Source organism: Diabrotica undecimpunctata, chromosome 4 (assembly GCF_040954645.1).
Source record: "Diabrotica undecimpunctata isolate CICGRU chromosome 4, icDiaUnde3, whole genome shotgun sequence".
NCBI classification, from domain to species: Eukaryota; Metazoa; Arthropoda; class Insecta; order Coleoptera; family Chrysomelidae; genus Diabrotica; species Diabrotica undecimpunctata.
The window spans coordinates 156958537-156979546 of record NC_092806.1 but is presented as its reverse complement, the minus strand read 5'-3'; the positions used below and the strand labels follow the sequence as shown (position 1 = coordinate 156979546).

The window sequence follows — 21010 nt, the reverse complement described above, 5'->3', positions numbered from 1 at the left end:
TTCTTATGTTTTCGCTTCTCTCCCTATCCAACAGACGTTTCCCTGATATTCGTTGGAGTATTTTCATCTCTGTTGTTTCTAGTAGTCGTCTCGTTTTAGATGTGTCAGGTCTTGTCTCCGCCGTGTATGTTAATATAGGTCTAATTGCTGCTTTATAGATTCTTGTTTTTGTGTCTTGTCTTAGGTGTTTGTTCTTCCAGGTTATGTCATTAAGAGATCCCACCGCTTTACTTGCTTTTAAGCTTTGTTGTCGTACTTCTTCTTTAACATCTCCGTAATTAGTTATATCTATTCCCAGATATCTAAACCTTGCTTCCTGATTTATTATTTTCCCATCAATTTCGATTTTACATCGTAGTGGTGTAACGAATATTTTGCCTACCACATTACTATGGGGGGTTGAAAATTGGGGACAAATTATTGGGGCAGAGATAGAGCAAGCAAAACAAATCGAAACTTATGCGAACGGCGCTCAGGGTTTATTCGGAGAGCTGGAGTCGTGGATAAGTGAATGAAACAGGGGGATTGGATTGGGGTAACTACAAAAATGAAACAAAGGGGTACTTACATGAATCTTCTGGAACAAATCGATAAACAAAATAACATGAAGGACCTCTAACTATTTAAAATAAGGACGCCGCTTCGAGGTGCCAAATTATAACGATTACAACAACTAGTTGTAACTATTGAAATAATTATTAGAAATGCAAAATATATTTTTTAAATAAAACTCAAAAAAAGGTTAGAAACTTTTTTTTCTAAATAAATAAATAAAATGGTTCAGAGAAATAAATCAAACATTTATTGTTGTCTCACCACTAACAGTTACAAAAATAAATGGCACAAAATTACTATATTAATAGTTACAAAGATTTATACCAAAATAACAAAGAAGAAAAACTTACATAGCCTATTCGTTTACAACATCCGTTTACAAGTGGGAATTGCTACCAAACTTAACAAAAATTATTACTGGGCTATAAACTGGGACAGAAATAAATTATTACAAATAAACAATTATCTTTTAAAGTGAAACTTTATAGAGGTTAACCTTTTTTTAAAAACAAAACAAATTAACGTCAAAAAATAAAACTAAGCTAGCTGTCATATGTCAACATTAAATTTTAAAACAGAGAACAAATAAAATGACAGCAATGGCCACACCCTAAAATTAACAATATTAATTATTACAATTTAAATTGTTATGAAAGCAAATTTTATTAAAAAAAATGTCTATCTTTACTTTAAAATTTAAACACAAAAAAGTTACCTGAGTTTCACTAGATTACACTTGAGTTGTAAACTGGACTTCACTGGACTTGAAAATTTCTGGGAGAACTGTACTGGGAATCTCTGACACACAAACAAAAAAACTGCATCTATAGTCTGGAACGATGACCAGGGACAAACAAAACGAGGATGGAAAAACGATTCTTCCAAAACTCACTTAAACTGCAACTACACATTGAACTGCTACTATTAACTGCCACAAAACTATTTATTTTCCATAAAAAGGACAAAAAACGAGAAAACATTTTAAATTTGACGTAAAATTTGGACAAACGCTGAAGCCAACTGTCCCTAACAGCGATCTCAGCGAGAGTGTCGCAATTATCTTTCCGGCAAAACCTTCTCAGCTATCTAAATGGATGTTTATTTGAAACGCATATATCGGGAGGCTTAACGATGAAAGAAAATATCAAAAAATATGCGTCTGTGAAATATAATTAAACTATAAAATGGTTTATTATCGACCTCGGCGACGCAAATAGGAATTGAAAGAATTCGCGGTTTTAATACGTACGATAGGAAATGAAATACACTGAAATTATTCTTCGGTATTTTAGCAAATACGAGGGTATTTCAATATATACCAAGGAATTTACAAATGCTACAGTGGGTATTTAGATGTTGTCATACATTTGGTTTTTTCTGCTGATATTATTATATTGTATTCTTGGCTGTTGTATTGAAGATGTGAGTTAATCTTTGAAGGTCGTCTTCTGTCTGGGCGATTAATGCGGCGTCGTCTGCATAACATATTTGGATTTCTTTGTTCCCCATTCTGAAACCATGAGCTTTACGTACTGCTTGTATTATTTCGTCCCTTTATTATATTAAAGAGAAGTGGGCTTAACGAGTCACCCTGCCTGACTCCGCTTTGTACTGATATACACTGTGTTAGTTAGTTTTCTATTCTCTTTGCCTGTATTCAATTATGGAAGTAGATGTTTTTGATGGTTTGTATAATATTTATTGGTATGTTTATTCTATACAGTAGGTGTAAGACGTCTTCGACTTGGCTGCGATCGAAAGCCTTTGTTAGGTCTATAAAACATAGATATGCTGGTTTATTGTACTCGATAGCCTTTTCTGTGATTTGTCTTAATACAAATACTGCGTCTACGCAGTATCTTGCAGTGCAATATTAGTTTTTGTATAAGTTTTGTCATCTCTAGGGTTATACTTTCTCCTCCGTATTTTAGAAGCTCGTTGGGTATTTCGTCTGGTCCTGGTGACTACCTATTTTTGACTGAATTTATGGCTATCTCTACTTCCTGAAGACTGATTTCTGTTTTTTGTCTTAATTCAGGTACGTTATTGTGTTGATTATTATTTTCCGTTCCTTTAAACAGTTCCGTCATGTATCTTCTGTTTGCTGGTATTGTATTCCTTTAATTCTGCATTTCTTTCCATTGGTTTCTTATGAATGTCCATATTTATTTTTGTGTACCGTAGAAGTCGCTTTCTATCCTTTTTGTAAACTGTTCCCAGTGCTAATTTTTTGTTCTTCTTACTAACTTCTTTGTTCTATTTCGTATTCTTCTATAAGTGTCTCGCGATTGTGGAGTATTTGATGTTTTGTACTTGTTGTAGGCCTCTCGTTTCTCTTTTTTATTTCTTTTATAAACCATGGTGTATTGTTGTTGTTTCTTTTGTTCAATATGACTTTGCGTTTTCCTAGAGCTTCTGTTGCTGCTTCTTCAATGTTGTTTTTAATTTTCTCCTAGCTCGCGTTTATATCTTCGATGTCGTCGATTTGTTCTGATTCTATGTTGTATTTTTCCTCGGCGATTTCCTGTAGAAAATGTTTTGGTGTTATTTTCATTCTTAGGTCTTCAGAAAAATTACGAAATGCGAGAGCTTAGGTTAACTCAAGATGCAAATTTATGGAGAAATGTAATTAAAGAAGCCATCCTCCCAAAGGAAAAATGACAAATAGAACGATGGTGATAAATATATTACACATTTTGTGGATTTTAAAAGAACGATTTTAAAGACGTATAACAATTTAAAAAGGTGTGTTAAAAAACTATTATTCAGTAAACACTTACTTCTATTTCTTGAGCTTGATCATCAATAACAGTTTGGTGCTGTTTCAGTGATATTTCTAGTTCCTTGTTTCGTTCTAGCAAAGTCTTGCCAAGTTCTGCTGCCAGCTGAAGATCTGTAACAAAGCATTATTGTTAGGGAATTTATCTTGACTTAAATAATTGAATCTAGACAAAATTTTCGAATTTCTATTCGTGGGGTACATGTTCCGTGGGACATATGGTTCATATGGGACATATGAACCGAATACAGAAACCGTGAATATAGAATGGTTTTTTATATAGGGTTATAGAAGATACGTTCCTAGGTGAAATAAAAAAGAAAGATATAAAAAATCAGTTTAATTAAAGTTTTTGACCATACATATTGATTAATTCCATATTATCTTTAGGTTTTGTTTTAAATAATGTGTAGCCTTCAATTCAGACTAATATTCAACAGTGGCATTAGCAATTTGCCTCTTAGAAATAAGACTTTGTTCCTTAGATAGATCTATACATTTCCTCCAAGTCGGTGTCACTCAAATCTTCATCTTGCGATTCAAGCAACTCCTGAACATCACTCGATTCTATCTGTTTAAATCCATCTCGTCCTATTCCATTCACAATTTCGGAAATGCTTGCAGTTAAAGTTTGGACTTCCAAATATTCTTCCTCATTTCCCGGAGTCAGAACAGGCCACAGTTTTTTCCAGTATAATTTCAATGTGTACGGCTTGAGTTTTTGCAATTTAAAGATCTATAAAGCTTCAATGGTTTAATAACACAATCTTTAGATGTGTAAGACCAAGGCAGTAGTGCAATCCTTTGCTACCTTAAATCCAGAGGCAGACTTTTCGCTTTTAGAAATGAATGTTTTATTTGGTATTCTATTTCAAAACAGTACAGTTCCGTCTGCATTAAATACTTGCTTAGGTGTATATCCTCCACCAGCTACCAGGTTCACAAATTCTTCTAGATGTCTTTCTGCTGCAACAGTATCTGCAGATGCAGCTTCTTCAACGATTATAATGAACGCACATTTTAACTTTAAAATGTGCGTAAAGACGCTTTGCCTTTTCCCGGACCACTGAAAATTTTTTCATTTTTTGAAAAAATGAAAAAAACGTCGATTTTAGGGACTGAATAACCGCTTGCCACGCTTTGAGCAGGTGTTTCTTGGTTCTTCAAAGGGTCAGAATTCATTCTGGGGATCAAGACGAAGCGATTGGTACCTAATATGTATGTGTGCTCCAACTATAGAGGTATCTTTTAATCTATTTTCGGATAAAATCGCGAAAAAATGAAAAAAACGTCGATTTTAGGGACTGAATAACCGTTTGCCACGCTTTGAGCTTTTTTTTTTTGGTTCTTCAAAGGGTCAGAGTTCATTCTGGGGACCAAGACGAAGCGATTGGTACCTAATATGTATGTGTGCTCCAACTATAGAGGTATCTTTTAATCTATTTTCGGGTAAAATCGCGAAAAAATGAAAAAAAAAACGTTGATTTTAGTGACTGAATAACCGCTTGCCACGCTTTGAACAGGTGTTTCTTGGCTCTTCAAAGGGTCAGAGTTCCTTCTGGAGACCAAGACGAAGCGATTGGTACCTGATATGTACGTGTGCTCCAAGTATAGAAGTCTCTTTCACTCGTTTTTCGAGGTAGATCGCTAGAAGAATGAAATAGCTTTAGCGAACAAATCAGTTTTTTATTGGAAAAAACTTAAATTTGCCTTTTTTTTGAGGCTCGCACCTGAAAACATGTTTTTTGGTATCAACGTACAGAAAAAAATTGTTACTGTGAGGTACGGGCAGCAAATTGCAATATCACCATATTTGGCTTCAGTTAAGGTGCGAATTTTTGTATAATTCCTCATATACTGAATGAATTAATTGTAAATTTATAATTTATAATTAATAACCTGTGGTATATTTTGCAATTGGTTTTTGTAAGTCTCTTGGAACGCAACTTCCTTCAACTCGTAATAAAATCTTTTTATTTTTGCTGTCACGAAGCACTTAATTAAACTTAGATATCCTTTCAAATATCATCTCGAGTAGCATTAAAGATTTACTAAATTATCTGAGAACTTGAACTGCGTGTACCATTTTTTCTTATAGGAACTTTAAAAGTATGTTAAGAATATAATTAATTTAAAAGTGGACAGGTCTACGTATTTTGCTAATCCATAACAAAACTAGAATATACGTAATTATACCGAACATCCTGTTGAACTTGAACTGTGGAACTGTTGTATTGTTCTAGTTAATTGGATTTGTTATATAAATAAAATTGTGGAATACATGTTATTAAATTGCAAACAGTTGATTTTTGACGAAATTTTACAAAAAGTTCTACCAAATATATGTAAAATAGTGTTTAGATTACCGATATTAAATATTTCAGAGTAAAATGTACATCCACAAATTAATGAACGGATCCGTTTTTGCCATAAAAATCAAAAATCAACATCAACATTCGATCTCAAGTAAAATAAATTTTTTAAATGTTTTGTTTAATTTCCTTTTTTTTTAACATATGAGTATTTAGATTAATTTTGCAAATAATTAATTAAAACAGGTTGCTCAAATTTTTTGCTTTATACCAGGGTTTGAGTATTAGTTGCCTGTTTCTACACAATTTCACACCTGCTCCAGATCTCATTCAACGAACACACGTCATTGTTTCTGGTCGGATTTACTTTTAGCTTCAGGATCAATTGAATTTTGTTCGTGTGCAAGCCCAAGTCAAGATGAAATATTCGACAAATTATGGTCTGTGAAAGGCTGAGTTCTTGTGAGCGACGTGAAATCGACAGCCGCGATGTTTAGATGTTTTCGGCAGATCTTGCATTTCGTAGACGTACGGGTGTTGATTGACTGTTTACTCAACCAAACAATGATAACTTTATAAATTTTGGTAATTTTAAAATACATACATACAATTTACGTACCAACTTCCAAATGGGACATCTCTAAACTAGGGATTGATGGCATCACTATTGAACAAGTAATGGAAACAAAATAGATGGGAATTAGACTGTCCAGTTAGGGAGACCTGGACAAAGAAGTTAGAGATCAAGTACAAAAAGGAAATAGACTGGCAAGATGCCTTAATAACACTATATGGCGAAACAGACACACTAACACTGAGATGAAGTCAAGAATTTATAAAGTCAGTGTAAGACCAATAATGACATATGCCTCAGAAATAAGACCCGACACAGCCACAATACAAAGGCTACTGGAAACTGCAGAGATGAGAGTACTGAGAAGAATTACAGGAAATACGCTGAGAGACAAACAGTCAAAATTCAAACAGTTACAAAAACTGGAACTGATTAAGCCTTTTAAAAGCTAGAGGTTGGAGCTATCGTTCCAGAATAATAGTGAAATTCAAATAGCTTCAGAACAATATCAAATAGTTTAATTTAGAAAGAAATTTTAAACTGCAGTTGGATATAGAAGAGTACTCTGCTAACAGAAGTAAACGAAGAGCAGAGATATGTTTAAAAGTAGAAGCTATTAAAATGCAAAAAATGCGACAGAATTTTTAGGATTACAATACAAACAACAAATACAAGAACTAAGGTAAGGAAACAAAATACTGAAAATTGTCGACTTAAAAAGACAAACGAAATTGAAAATTGTGGACATAATAAAGAAAATAATATAGTATATAATATTACCGATTGCCTTGGAAAAATCAGTGACCAATCTGTTCTATAAAGATTTGGGAGTCCACGAAAAGCCAAAAAGGCAACTAAAATCGGAAGAAGCACATGTGTGTAGTGTAATTGAATTAAAAAATGATAATGACAAAAATCTGTTTACGCAAAATAAATATAAATTAAAGAATGAAGGGGAGAGAATATACACTAATCATGATATGGTCAAAGAAGAACAACAAATACAAAAAAGCTTAAGAAAAACTGCAGGGGTTGAGAAACAAAAAGGGAAACATGTCAAAGTAGGCTACAAGAAGATAATGATTGATGGAATAATTTTATAATGGAACATCAACAAACAAGAGCTAATAAAAATATAAACAAAAAACCAAAAACACAGCCAACTATTGTCTTACCAGAACAGGACTTGGCAATGCAAAGGGAAAATATGTTGGAAACTAAAAGAAAATTTATACTGGGAATTTGGAATGTGAGAGGCACTTTCGAAGAGGAAGCTCTGAAGCAATTGACAGAAGAAGCAGATAGATATAAATTAAATGTATTACCACTCCAAGAAACTAAACAAAACGGAAAATTTTACAATAGATATAAACGAATAAATTTCTTTAATAGTGAAGGGTATGACAGAATGTTGGGAATAGGCTTATTGGTGCACAAAATAAATAAAAAACATAACAGTTTTAATAGAATCTCAGAGAGAATGTGCAATCTTAGAATAAAAACGAGAGTACCCCAAATGCGAAAAACGGGTTTTTTAGAAAAACAAAACAAAACAAAATCTTTTTATAAAAACCCATTACCAAAACGGAATATAAAGATAATAATAGATTTCAATGTAAAGATTGGAAAAGAAGAAATGTATAAGCCAGTAATAGGCAGTTTTAGCAAACACAAATTAAACAATAATAACGAACAAATAATAGTAAATTTAGCAGCAACAAAAGGACTATCTGTTGCATTATAATCACAAAATTTGTCCATAAAGGCATCCATAAGGATCCCTAGCTAGCTCTAAGTGGTAAATATACCAATCAAATAGACTATATGCTTATTCAAAAAGAATATGAGAAGATGTTAACAGATACAAAAGTTTGCAGACTAGCAGATGCAGATAGTGATAATTTCCTGGTAATCGCAAACTTTAACTATAGATTTAAAAAAAAAAAATAAATAAAGCAGCTTAACTCGAGAAGCAACTTTAAACATACTGCATGCAACCCAAGGAAGTGTGGATAAAAGGTGGAAAACCACAAAAAAAAATGATTGAAAAGGCAGCAAAAAAGTCATTCCAAAAGAAACAAAAAGACGTAAAACTGAGTGGTTTGATATCGAATGCAAAGAAACTAGCAATAAGAGAAGTAAAGCAAAAGAAAAACGCTACAGACAGGAAAGCAAGAGAATATTAAGACTAAATATGAAATATTTAGTCTTATTCTCACAGTCAGCAGACTGTAAGCTGGACTCAAGAATACAAAAAGGAAATGTTAAGGCAGGAGTTTTACACATCATTTTTATGATGATTTTACATCAAAAAATGTATGGCAACGAGCCAATTTATATATATATATATATATATATATATATATATATATATATATATATATATATATATATAGCGAAATATGAGTGCTAAACCAAATACAAGACGAAAAAATAAATATATGGGAAAGGAAAATATCGATAAGAATTTTTTGTGGTATTTAAAAGGGGGAGATATATAGAAGAAGAATCAATGCCGGGATCATGAGTCTTTTTAAAGAGCCTGTGATATCAGAACTTGGTTAAGACATCAAGAAAGAATGAAAAAAGAAAGAATACTAAATACATTAAAAAAATACAGAGGTGGGTGACAAAAGAAGAGTTGGTCGACCAAGAATGAGATGGTTAGATGAAGCAGAAAAGGACCTTACAAGGGAAACGTGAAATTGAATTAAATATAATTTGAATGATTTAATTTTAAAATTAGGTAAATCTTTTAACGTGATATAACAAAAAGAGGAAGTATAATTCTCTTTATATTTCTTTTGCAATATTTTTAATACAGCTTGGATCATTACACAATCCACAATCCTTTTACATAGACGGTTAAGCTTTATCTACGTTAGTACCCTATGTTTATATAAGAACAATAAAAAATAATAATACGGCCTATTTATATATTTCACAGTAAACATTTAGTGCCTGGTAAAGTAATAAGTGCTAGTGTATTACTTTATGATATTAGATAATTCACTCATTCATTCAGGAAATTCGTAAACGTAATAGTAAATACAATATTAGATATGAAAAAAACGAAGCTAGAAGGTCTGAAAGAAAGAATAAATAAAAAACTTACAAAACAGTAAAAACTTCTGGTGTATGATGGTATATTATTTTATTAAAGATAATTAAAATGTATCCAAAAGAACTACAATTATTCCAAAACGTTTTTGGTTCTGTCGGACTATCATGAGTAAAACTATTAAAAAAATCATATTTATTATTATTTAGGTGATGCCACAGGGTCGATGTTATGAGATGATATCTAAAGGGAACATAATTTTTCCCTGCTCGAAAAACGGGGACAACTTTGCCCACTGCGTGAAATGAGTCAAGTGAAAAAATCAAGAAAAAAAAAAGGAACTTCAAGATATAGAAAACCTCAACAGAGAGAAAGAATTCAGAACATTCTATAAGAAAGTTAACATCAACAGAAAAGAATTTAAGGCAAACACAAATCAATGTAGAAGTTTAAATGGCGATCTCTTAACAACAAGAACAGACGTACTAAACCGATGGACGGAATATTTTAACCAGATACTTAATATAGAGGAAGAAGAAAACCCGGAAGACGAAAGCTGCGAGGTAAGCGGAGCAGACGAGAGGGAGGAGGATCCACCAACGATCCTGGAAGTTAAAGACGCTGTAAACAAACTAGCCAGAAACAAATCACCCGGAATAGATAATCTCCCAGCGGAATTATATAAAGAAGGTGGCCACGATATCATAATAGCCCTACAGCAGCTTATAAAAGAAATATGGATACAGAAGTCCCTTCCCAATGATTGGAATATTGGAATACTTTGCACCATACACAAAAAGGGTGATATCTTTGAATGCTCTAACTATCGAGGAATTACGCTCCTAAATGCAGCGTATAAAATATTCTCCAATATACTATACCATCGTATGGCACCATATGCAGATCGAATAATAGGACAATACCAGGCTGGTTTCAGAGGTGGTAAATCAACAATTCATCAGATTTCAACCCTAAGACAAATTCTAGAGAAAATACCGAAATACGGTGTAGACACGCACCACATATTTATAGACTACAAGGCAGCCTACGACTCTGTAAATAGAAGAGAATTGTTTAGAGCAATGATAGACCTAGGAGTACCAAATCAGTTGGTAAGTTTAACCAAACTAACCCTTGAAAAAGTTGAATTCAAAGTACGAATCCAGGGGCAACTCTCTGAACCTTTTAAAACAAATAACGGGCTACGTCAGGGAGACCCACTCTCCTGTATACTATTCAATCTAGCTCTGGAAAAAGTAATACGTACGTCACAAATCACAACTACCGGTTCAATATATAACAAATCTGTGCAAATCTTAGCATATGCTGATGATATCAATATTGTTGGGAGAACGGAAAACGCAGCACGAGAGGCGTACGTAGCATTAAAGGAAGCGGCTACAAAAATGGGTTTAATAATAAACACCAACAAAACAAAATACATGAAAATAGGTACGCAACCACAAACACTACGGCCACTTGTTATAGAAAATGACGTCATCGAAGCAGTTAACGAATTTGTATACCTGGGAACGCTCGTCAATACTGAAAATGACACTACCGCAGAGATAAACCGCAGAATTTGCACGGCTAATAGATGCTATTTTGGGCTTAATCTCCTTTTAAATCTACAGTTATATCAAGAAATACAAAAGTAAAACTCTACAAAACAATAATACGCCCAGTCCTAACATATGGTTCAGAAACCTGGACTTTAACAAAAAGCAATGAAAACATGTTAGGATGTTTCGAAAGAAAAATACTAAGGCGCATCTATGGAGCGGTAAATGAAAATGGTGTCTGGAGAAGACGATACAACTTCGAACTCTATAGGATATACCAGGAACCAGATATCGTAAAACACATAAAGATAGGACGTCTGAGGTGGGTAGGCCATGTAATGCGGATGGAGCAAACCGACCCAGCTAGAAAAACGCTCCTTGATAGACCTATTGGTCAAAGAAGAAGAGGAAGACCCAGAACAAGATTCCTAGATAACATAGACCAAGATATGAGAAATATGGAAATACGTGCTTGGCGGAGGAAGGCGATGGATAGGGACGACTGGAGAAAAATTCTTGGGGAGGATAGGACCCACACAGGGTTGTAAAGCCAAAATGATGATGATGATGAAAAAATCAAGAAGGAAGTTAATTTAGTTGAAAAATGACGGTTCCTTAAGCCCGTGGATAGTGGATAAATTTGCCCTTTGGATAAATTTTAATTATTTTTTAATAAAATAAAATATACCATTATATAATAGAAGTCTTTAATTCTCTGTAAGTTTTTTTTTTAAATTATGATATACAGCCAACTACTGAGATTTTGACCTTTTACTTTGAACAATAAATAACAAAGTGGGGAAAATAAGAAAGGAGTGGAGAATAATCACAAAATCAAGTCATGAAAAAGTTCAGCATATAAAGAACAAGAAGACATCCGGAAAGCAGAAAGAAGTCTTTAAGGCTTTTAGTGCTATTATATATTAATTCTTTCAGTGTTTGAATAGACAGTGGAAAAGATCTTGTTTTATAACATGTTTTGTCGTATAACTGTTGGAATTTTGCTGAAAATTGCTCCTAGCTACGAGACGTACTCTTCTGTATAATTTACTAAAAGAACTAAAACAATATGATCAATTAAAAATAAAAATAGTTGTATTTCACGGTCAGTTTACTGTTCTCTGTGCACGACAATAGTAAAATGTGAAGTTGTGTAAATATCGAGAGACCAATTGTTGTACTTCACGTTCAATTGAACATAAATGGCTAATAATATTAATTAGAATCTATTGCAAAATAATTACTATATTTGTGTAGCATGCAACACACTTTTTTCACTTTTACAAACGCATTAAATGACTTTTAAACTATTTACGTGTTGATAGAAACTTCTAGGAAGTGCTTAGATAAAAAGACTTTTAAAACTCTAGCAAACTATAAAGTAGGTGGTGACCAAACAAGAAAATACAACAATAGATTAGAATAAAATATGATTTTATTTTTGCTAAATAACAAAAACTAAATTTTTGTATTTGACGAATAGATTTAGAAATAAATTAAAGAAGTTAAAGTAAAGAAATTTCAAATGTCCTACGGTCGGTTCATCCTACACAGTATCTTGGATTCCTGGATGATTACCAGCCGCCGCTCGAGAAGTAGAACGAAGACTATTCAGTTCCATGTTCTTATTATTTGAGAATTTGATATAGTTCGGATTATCACTAATCGGAGGCTGACTGGGGCCTCTGCTGTCAACGGGGTGCTACTGATATATAGAGTACTTTAGCAGTTTGAAATTTCTTACATTTTAATATATATCTTACATAACAAAGATTCAAGAGTACTGTATGCACAGAAGGTACTTCGATTGTTAAGCAGAGATGTCAGTTCCTCCAGTCTCGATTTTTATTTATTTAGCGTATGGTATTTAGACACATCTACAATATTACATTAAATGTTAAAATTGACTTGATATAAAAATACTTAAATTACGCCCAGTTTATAGGCAAACGTCAAGGTTGTTTATATAGTTAATCGACTCGATCGTCGCAAACAGGAAGTCTTGTGAACTGCCCTCGTAGGCTCGCTGGTGGCACTCCTCCGTTATGTGCTTGATAGATTGGACCTCGCCTCAGCTGTATGACGATAATGGTAGCTTGCTCCATTTGTGCAACATGTCTGTACATCAACCATGTTGAGTTCTGATGCGGTTAAGTGTACACCAGATCGTACGTGATAGGTCAAATCCAGGAGGTGTGTCTGTGATGCAAGGTGTGACTGTATTTGGTTGAGCTGCCGACCATTCATGGATCCATTTGGTGAACATGTTGAACTGTGTGGCTGCGGCTGATTCTGCAGTTTGTATTGGAGATTTTCTGGAGCGCAATCGACTTTTGGTTAAATATTCTATATAGTTATGAATCGGCAGCGCCGTGTTGCTAAGGATCTTATTATATTCTTTGGTAAGCAGATTGAGTCGGCGAAGATGTGGTGGTGAAAGGTCGGTCAGCACTGGTAGCCAATGTGTTGGTGTAGATTTGATTACTCCAGCGATCATTCTCAGGTCTTCCGTAAGAATCTCTTCAGCTTCTTCTAGTGACGTTGTTTGGGTTAATAAAGCCCAGTCATCAGCATAGCCAAACTTTGTTGGTGTTATGGTCGGCATGTCTGCGATGTAAAGGCTTAAAAGCAGTGGTGCGAGTACCAAGACTTGTGGCAGACCATTTTTGAGTTTTCTGTGGGTGCTTACTTCGGATCCTATAGTTACTTGAAATAGTGAGCATATAAATCATTCCTTCTCGCCAGATGGTTTCGAAAGCTGCTGACAGATCTATGAACGCAGCAGAATTCTTTAGTTTTGTTTGAAAGCCGGCTTCTATGGAAGTACAGAGATATAACACCTGGTCTGTGCAACCTCGATTTGGTCTAAAACCTGCTTGCTCAATTGGTATAGTTTTGAGTATTGTTGGGCTTATTTGTTTAAAAGTGTTTCGAGTAGTTTACGCATTATAGACAGTAGAGCAATTGGTCGATAGCTTTTTGGTTGGTCAGTTGGTTTACCCGGTTTTAGTATTGCTATGACTTTTGAGTGTTGGAATGATGGATGAATTTTGAGTGTTGGAATTTTGGTGTCTCGATGAGCAGTCGATACTATCTTCCTCAATGCGTAGAAATATCGGCAAAGTGTTAAACTGTGATTGTTTCACGATTTGCGAAATAATTCTAAGTTCTTTCTAGACTTTTATTTATTTTAAACAATTACGATTCAAGAACAAAGTGCTCACGTCGGCTTGTTACCCTTCACGAAATAATTCTAAGCCCTTTCAGACCTTTATTTATTCCTAACTATTATTATACAGCGGCGTCCTTCGCCCGTTCGATAATTTGTGAAATAATTTCAAGTCTTTTCAAATATTTATTCATTTCAAACAAATGGTATGTAACTGAACAGCGAAGTGCTTACTTCTGGCTGTTTGTTATTTGTGAAATAATTCCAAGTCCCTTTCAGACTTTACTTTATTTCCAGCAAATAATATCTTGACAGCAAAGTGCAGAATTCCTTCAGTTGTTACTTGCGAAATAATTCCGAAGTCGTTAGAGTTTTTATTTATTTCCAGCAAATTTCTAAGTATCGAGAATTTCGTTGATGGAGTCCAGAAGTTCGATGATTGGAATACATGAGAAAATAAAACGCAGAGTTTCTTTGAAATGGGCTACTCAACCAAAATAAAATAGGTCTTGCTTTGAGATTAAGAATGCATCAAGATCACTGCATGTGCAGAGATTTTTCCGTCGAAGAACAAATGAAATCGAAGGTAATAATCTTTGTTTTAATTGGGCAAAGTGACAATCTTTACTCTGATTGGTCCAATCTGGCGACAGCCTATACTGGTGTAAATTCTTGATTTTTTCGAAAAATTTAAAAACTGTTGTTTGCCTCGATTAAAGATTGCTGAGGTTGTATCACCACCAGTTAAAGCTTGCGAAAAGAGGATGTTCGACTATATGCATTCTGATTGAGACAATAAATTTTTTCAAGAATATACAGCTTTCACTTTTTTTGGCGTAGCTGGTTTCAACATGTAAATTTCTAAATTTTCGGGAGTCAGAGCGACAAGGAGAACGAAGATGTCTACAAACTTAGAGACAATTACAACTTTGTTGCAAGCAGTAGCAGTATCTACTGCTTTTAAAACTATATCAACATCTGCATCCCCTTTCGCTCTGACACGAAGAAATTCCAGTGGTTTCAAACGTTTCTCGGAGCATATTAATGAGTCTATATTTATTTTCAGCATTGTTATTTTCAGCATTGAAATTTTTTTCTGACTGATGTGAATTTCGTAGCAGAATTCTTATGCAAAATTCTTCGATTTCTCTCAGTGGCTTTGTCGAAATTTTCTTCACAGCACAATAAAATAATATTTCCAAGTGGTTCGCAAAAGGAAACTAACACTATGAACATTGATTGAACGAGCAGCTGGTTACACTGGCTTTCGCGCCTGTTTCTTTAGTCTCTTCTTCAAGTTATTAAAGTTTTTTTATATTATTTATAATTATAAACTCAATTTATAATACTATATTCTAATTTGATCGTGATTATTAGTCATTGACGTTGTTATTCGCCACTTTGGACAGCAGATACTCCAGAGACCTTCACCTAAAACCCCCGATTACTCTGTTTGCATCAATTTAGTGTCGGAAAGGCGTTGAAATTCCAGAAGATGACGTGCATATCAGTCAACCTGGGCACTAGGTGCTCTGAGAGTCGGTTCTGATGACATATTCGTATTCAGCGACCCCAAAAATCCCCGAGTACTCTGTTTGCATCAATTTAGTGCCGAAAACACTCGAAACTAAGCTAAGCTAAGACGTGTCTTACCAGTAGCCTTGAGCACAGGTGATCCGGGGGGTCGGTTCTGATGGCGTATTTGCGTTCGGGGACCCCAAAAACCCCTGACTACCAAAATGTGTAAAATGCGATATTGCCTTAAAAATTGCATGCACTTTTAGATGCATTTTATGCAGTGTAAATGCAATTATGAATTTCCACCCATTTTTCTATTGTAGACTTTTTTCAGACGTCATCCCGAAAGCAAAAAGTTTTAAGTCAATAGGTGCTGTTTAAAAATATATTTATTTCGGTGTTTTTTATTCTAAATGCACTGGGTCAACATTAATAAGGTTACAACAACTATTTCTACGTGTTTAAATATTTTTATCTTTGCCCCAAGACGTCGCGGCGCTTACTTCAAAAATCGCTGTTGGTCTTTGTTATCGTTGCAAAAGATATTCTAATTACTTTCCGGTTCATTGACTTTCTTGAACGAAGTAAAAAGTTAATGGATTTGTCAGTGCATCAATTCCATGAATATTTTATGAGGTTAGGCAAAAACATTGACAATTATTCTGTTCTACTAACACTGCGCTATTCTGCTAAATAATTCGGTTTCTAAAAAATTATGAAATTATTATATAAGACGATACACCTTATCTGGTGCGTTACTAGATTTTTATGACTGGGTCTACGGTGTTGGCACACTATTAATAACGAATTACGGTGGACCAGATTCTTCACGTGGCATGTAGGCGGGCTCTTAGCGTTTTAATACGTTCATTTGAAAGTAAAATAAATTTCTAAATAGTTTTTGTTTGTGAAGTAATTGGAGCTTATTGTTTACGCTTCAAGCGAGACGTCGATGCATTTATTAATGGTTTTCAAGGTCGTCTAGAAATATGCCGTTAGAAGTTCTATATTTGTGTACAATTTTAGAGAATATATTTTTTATTATATTTATATAAACTCCTAATAGAGTTGTCACGAGGGGCAGCCAGCAACACGCACCATTTTATGGTAATAGCGTATAAAACAAGAAGTTTCAAAATAACCTAAGCAAAAACTAAATTCAACGAAGCGTTATAATGTAAAAAAGCTAAAAAATGCATAGGTCAAAAACCAGTTAAAAATGAAAAATAACAAAAAGATTAGAAAACACATTTCCAAATGAAGATACTAACCAAGAATTAACAAAAAAAAGAGAAGGTAATAACGAAAGCGAGATAGAAAAGACTGTTCTTCTTCTTTAGGTGCCGTCTTCTTAGCGAAGGTTGGCGATGACCTCTGCAAAGTCTTCCCTATTTTAGGCTTTCCTTATTAAACTTTGAAAGTCTAATTCTGTCCAATCTTTGATGTTGGACAGCCAGGTCATTTGTCGTCTACCCGGGCCGCGTCTGCCTTCTATTTTCCCTTCTATAATAAGCTGAAGGAAGTTATACCTGTCGTGTCTAAATATGTGTCCAAGATAAGACGTTTTACGCTTCTTGACAATTTCTGTGAGTTCACGTTCTCTATTCATACGCCTTAAAACATCGACAAACCGGACTATTCAGAATAGCAGTAAGCAAAATTAGGATAGCCATGTTGATCACCAACATCCGGAACGGATAGGCATCGTAAGAAGAAGAATAAAACTTCTTCATTTCTAACGCAGTCAGTCCATGGAATTTTCAGCATACGACGAAATACCCACATCTCAAAGCTCTCTAAACATCGTAACGAGCTGACTGTTAACGTCCAAGCTTCCACGCCGTGTAATAGAAAAGACTGTAGGAAAAATAAACAAAGCAAACAGTAAAGATTGGTTTGATACAACATGTACAATGGGACTAGAAGCCAGAAAAAAGCTAAAATACAAATGAATATACTGAATATAACAGAAACGAAGTAGAGTTACGAAGCAGCAAAGAAAAAGCAAAACAGAGCTGTACAAAAAAGAAATAAGAATACTGCGTTTTTAGACATATTTCAAATGCCTCATATTTGTTGCCAAACTCAAAATCGAAATTTGATGCTACAGGTTTTAAAAATTAGGCTCTAAAAAAATTCTATAGTGACTGGTCAATGGAAGTGATAAATTTTATTGATATGAGAATCGTAAAAATGGTAAAAATTGCGCAACGTTTATTTGTTTAACATCTTGATAGAAACTGGCATAAGTTGCGACAGAATGCAAATTGCATACGAAAGCTGCACTCTTCACCTTTAAAACGCATTTCGATTATTGTTGATAGGACACTCTGATCAAATCCGAGGAGAGTTGTCTGTTTCTCATCAGATGCTTCCCCAGATGGTGGATAGGGTAACGCCCTAAGCGGTCATAAGACCGGTGGGTAGTTGGGAAATAAAAATACCAACCGCAAACCAAAACAGACTAAGGTATTGCAAACCTAACAGAAGAGTCCCTGGCCCTCCAGGTTGGGGTTGGGCTAGAGGCTGACAACCTCTTCCTGTAAAAAAACATATGTTATGGAACCTCAGGAACTATTAGCTGGACGGAACTCACGACGAAAAATGGAATTGAGATTAGGAACATGGAATACCCGAACCCTGTACCGAACTGGAGCACTCACATCTTTACTAGACATAGTGAACACGTACAAAGTAGATGTTTTAGTACTGCAGGAAATGAGGTGGACGGGAACTGGCACTCATGACAAGAGAACCCATTCTATCATAGCTGCAATGATAGCCAACACAGATGGGGTGGGATTTATTGTAAACCGAAGAATAAAAGGCCTTATTATTGAATTTAAAGCCTACAGTCAAAGAATGTGCTATTTGCGCTTAAAAGAGAAATTCTTTAATCACAGTTTGATCAATGCACATGCCCCAACTGATGAAAAACCAGATCAAATCAAAAACAGTTCTTCGAAGACCTAGAGCAAGCCTATAGGAGATATCCTAGAAATGACATTAAGATTGTATTAGGTGACATAAATGCAAGAATAGGACGAGAGCGAGTTTTCATGCCCACGATAGGAAAGCAACAGCACTCAATATGACAGTTACTAGCACCTATTTTGAACACAAGAGCATACACAAGGTAACCTGAATCTCTAATAATAGAAGAAAAACGATTCAGATTGATCACATCTTAATAGATTCAAGGCATGGAACAGACGTAATAAACTGCAAAAGTTATAGAGGCGCAAACATAGACTCAGATCATTGCCTAGTCATCTCAACATTGAGGGCTAGAATTTTAAACACCAGTAAATAAAATAAAATGGATACAAAAAAAATCGGTTGCCTGTAAAGTCGGTTTTACGGGCGAAGATTTTACGTGACAACGTCTTTTTCTCGGTAGAATATTTATTGATATGAATATTATTAAATTGCACAATAGTTGTTTGCAGTTGAAACGCGCTGTTTCTTCTCAATCGACTGAATTACGATTGATTGCAGAGTAATTTAAACTAATAATTTACTTAACACTATCAACATTTGTCAATAGTATGACATAACCTATAAACTCAGTTTCTCAACTTTTGTGTCAATCTAACAATTAATCAATCAATCATAGTTTACGATAATGAAATATTAGTGTACAGTTATTTACCTTTATTGTTGTAGTTGTAAATGACGAATCTAAGCACTCCACATTTTCACTACAGACACAGCTGACGATACTTTAACCACACGTGTGAACTTGTATTATGACGCTTTCTCGGTTTTCCAACGCCAAGAACGCTCGAGAAAGACAGAGACACAAGCACGCACCGATTCAACGCGCCTAATTCTCTAGTGCTGCGCGCGCAGCGGACCGATCATGTTTGAGTGGGAGAGAGACGCAAGGCATTCGCTGGTCCGGCGGGCCTCTCTCTCGTTCGATGACTCATCGTAACAGACGTGAGCGGGCATTACACTTTTTCATGAGTGACTCCGAGCCACAACCTAATTTAAGACGTTGTCACGTCAAAAATGAGATGTGCAAAAGCTGAGAGATGCGACAATTGAAAAATGGTACTCGGAAAACATCACCAAAAGGCTAAGGAATCAGAATGTAAATGAAGAAGGCCAGACAGATATAGACTCCTACTGGACCAGAATAAAGGAAGATATTGAAGCAGCAGCGAAAGATGAAATAGGAACAGAAATTTATGCTCACAAAATTCATTGCTGATGAAAAATTGGTTTATTAATAAGCACCAACAAAATGAAGTATATGAAAATAAGCTCCCAACCACAAATCCCACGACCACTTCTTATAGAAAACGACGTCATCGAAGAAGTGAACGAATTTGCATACCTGGGAGTGCTCCTTAACACTGAAAATAATGCTACCGCCAAATTTGCACGGCCAACAAATGCTATTTTGGGGTCAATCTCTTCCTTAAATCCACAATTATACCGAGAAATACAAAAAAAAATCTACAAAACAATAATACGCCCAGTCCTAACATATGGTTTAGAGACCTAGACTCTAACAAAAAATAATGAAAACATGTTAGGATGTTTCGAAAGAAAAGTACTAAGGCGAATCTATGGAGCAGTGAATGACAATAGAGTGTGGAGAAGACGATACAACTTCGAACTTTATAGAATTTACCAGGAATCTGATATCGTCAAACATATTAAGATAGGACGTCTGAGGTGGATAGGGCATGTAATGCGGATGTAACAAAATGACCCAGCTTGAAAAATGCTCCTTGATAGACCCATTGAACCAATAGAACTTTTCAGAACTTTCATATCTTTTCATTAACAAATATTAATTACAAACATTCATTATTTAAATAAAAACTGTGGCTTCTTGTAAACCAAGTGCGGTTCGGTCCTTATTTTAATTTTTATCGAGATAGGTCCAGGTATCTCGAGATAAGCCTAAAATATTAAGGAGAGATCTTTGTATGATCTACTCTGTAACGCTTCCGTATTACAATAATATATACAAGGCCTGAATCGCTCACTGTCGGAAGAGAATTGGGCGGGGTTTTCATAAACATATAGAAACTATATCGTATTTTAAATCCAAGCACAATTAGATAATATGAAGTTATAATTTATTATTGGACGCCACCCCTGGTTTATCCTCGAAGGGGAAGAGAAAAAAAAATTAAGATTTATTGAAAGTTTACAAGAAAACTATTCTTTATTATTTCTTAGTAATGAACAAAAAGAAAACATTAAAAGTTACGTCATCCCAAAGGGATTCCAAAATATTATTTTATGTTAACATTATCATAAACAAAAAATCTTTGTATCGTATTAAATTAAGAATTGGTTATAAAGAAAATGAATGTATATATACATATATATATATTAACCCCAAATTTCGAAATTTGTTTACATTGAAAATAATATAGTTATTTATCAACTAGCAACAATGAAGAAAATAAACCTTTAAATTAAATTAGAACACTTCACTATATTTTCATTTTTTTTGA

The 21010-nt window shown here is 34.5% G+C and overlaps 1 protein-coding gene across 3 annotated transcripts in view; it reads right to left on the bottom strand.

The window, feature by feature from the left end:
- Cen (cerebellar degeneration-related protein 2-like) overlaps positions 1 to 21010 on the bottom strand; it is a 352760-nt gene that overhangs the window by 26005 nt on the left and 305745 nt on the right. For all 3 annotated transcript variants that reach the window (XM_072530692.1, XM_072530693.1, XM_072530691.1), the window contains exon 2: positions 3336 to 3448. In XM_072530692.1, the coding sequence (XP_072386793.1) occupies positions 3336 to 3448 (113 nt within the window). The remainder of the gene's footprint in view (positions 1 to 3335; positions 3449 to 21010) is intronic.